Source organism: Trachypithecus francoisi, unplaced genomic scaffold (genome assembly GCF_009764315.1).
Source record: "Trachypithecus francoisi isolate TF-2019V2 unplaced genomic scaffold, Tfra_2.0 Lachesis_group1, whole genome shotgun sequence".
NCBI lineage: Eukaryota > Metazoa > Chordata > Mammalia > Primates > Cercopithecidae > Trachypithecus > Trachypithecus francoisi.
In genome coordinates, this window is record NW_022681454.1 from 12950507 (window position 1) to 12951444 (window position 938).

The 938-nt window shown below is 44.2% G+C and overlaps 1 protein-coding gene across 1 annotated transcript; it reads left to right on the plus strand.

The window, feature by feature from the left end:
* Positions 1–226: 226 nt before the first annotated feature.
* Positions 227–601, plus strand: LOC117086296 (telomere length and silencing protein 1 homolog). Its single transcript, XM_033215961.1, has one exon. The coding sequence runs from the start codon at positions 337–339 to the stop codon at positions 595–597; it is 261 nt and encodes an 86-aa protein (XP_033071852.1). The 5' UTR covers positions 227–336; the 3' UTR covers positions 598–601.
* The last annotated feature ends 337 nt before the right edge of the window (positions 602–938 follow it).

Here is a 938-nt window from a genome sequence, read left to right on the forward strand (position 1 = left end):
GCCACCATGCTGGTCACCAGGAAGACTTTCTATTGGCACTGGGATGACTCAGAGTCAGAGGAAGAAGAGGAGGACTCAGAGGAGGTTCAATTAAAACTGGAATAGACCAGAGAAGTACATAATATAAGGAAGAGATTCAATGGGTACTGTGGCCCTGCTGTTGGGAAAGAAGGTACAAGAAGAGACCACTCAGATCCCTTTCAGATGAAGACAGGTGATGTGGTGTATATGAAGAAATGGAAGGAAAAGGGCAAAGATAAAATCAATAAAGAGGAAGACTTTCACTTGGGGACATCATTTTCTGCAGAAACCAACTGAAGGGATGAGGATGCAGACATGATGAAGTACACTGAGACAGAGCTAAAGAAGAAGAAAGGGATCGTGGAACATGAGGAACAGAAAATCAAGCCAAGGAATGCAGAGGATTGTCTTTATGAACTTCCAGAAAACCTCCACATTTCCTCAGCAAAGAAGACCAAGAAGATATTTTCCAACCAGATGCTGAATGGCATTCCTGAGTTGGACGTTGGCATCAATGCTAGAATAAAAACTGTCATTTCTGCAGAGGATGCCAAGGTCCATCTGCTGGCAGAATAGCAGAATTAGAAAAAAGACAGTAAGCTATCTTTTATGCCTACCAACGTGGCTGTGAATTACGTGCAGCACAACAGATTTTATCATGAGGAGACCAACATTCCCATACAGAGAAACACAGAAGAACCCAAAACCAGACTCTTGAGGGTAGGCAACACAGAGAAGGCCGGGGCTGAGAGGTCCTCTCCTAACCGCAAGCATCCTGATAAGCAGAAGGCCACTGATGACTATCATCATAAAAAGGTCAAGAAGATGAACAGGCAGTACTGAGCTGTGCAGAATGGGATGTAAATATTGCCTTCCTCTCCCTCTCTCCATTCCTCCCATGAAAAATGGCTTCCTGG

Excerpts from the sequence above, each read along its gene's own strand:
- LOC117086296 (XM_033215961.1), top strand. The coding sequence starts at position 337 with ATGATGAAGTACACTGAGACAGAGCTAAAGAAGAAGAAAGGGATCGTG.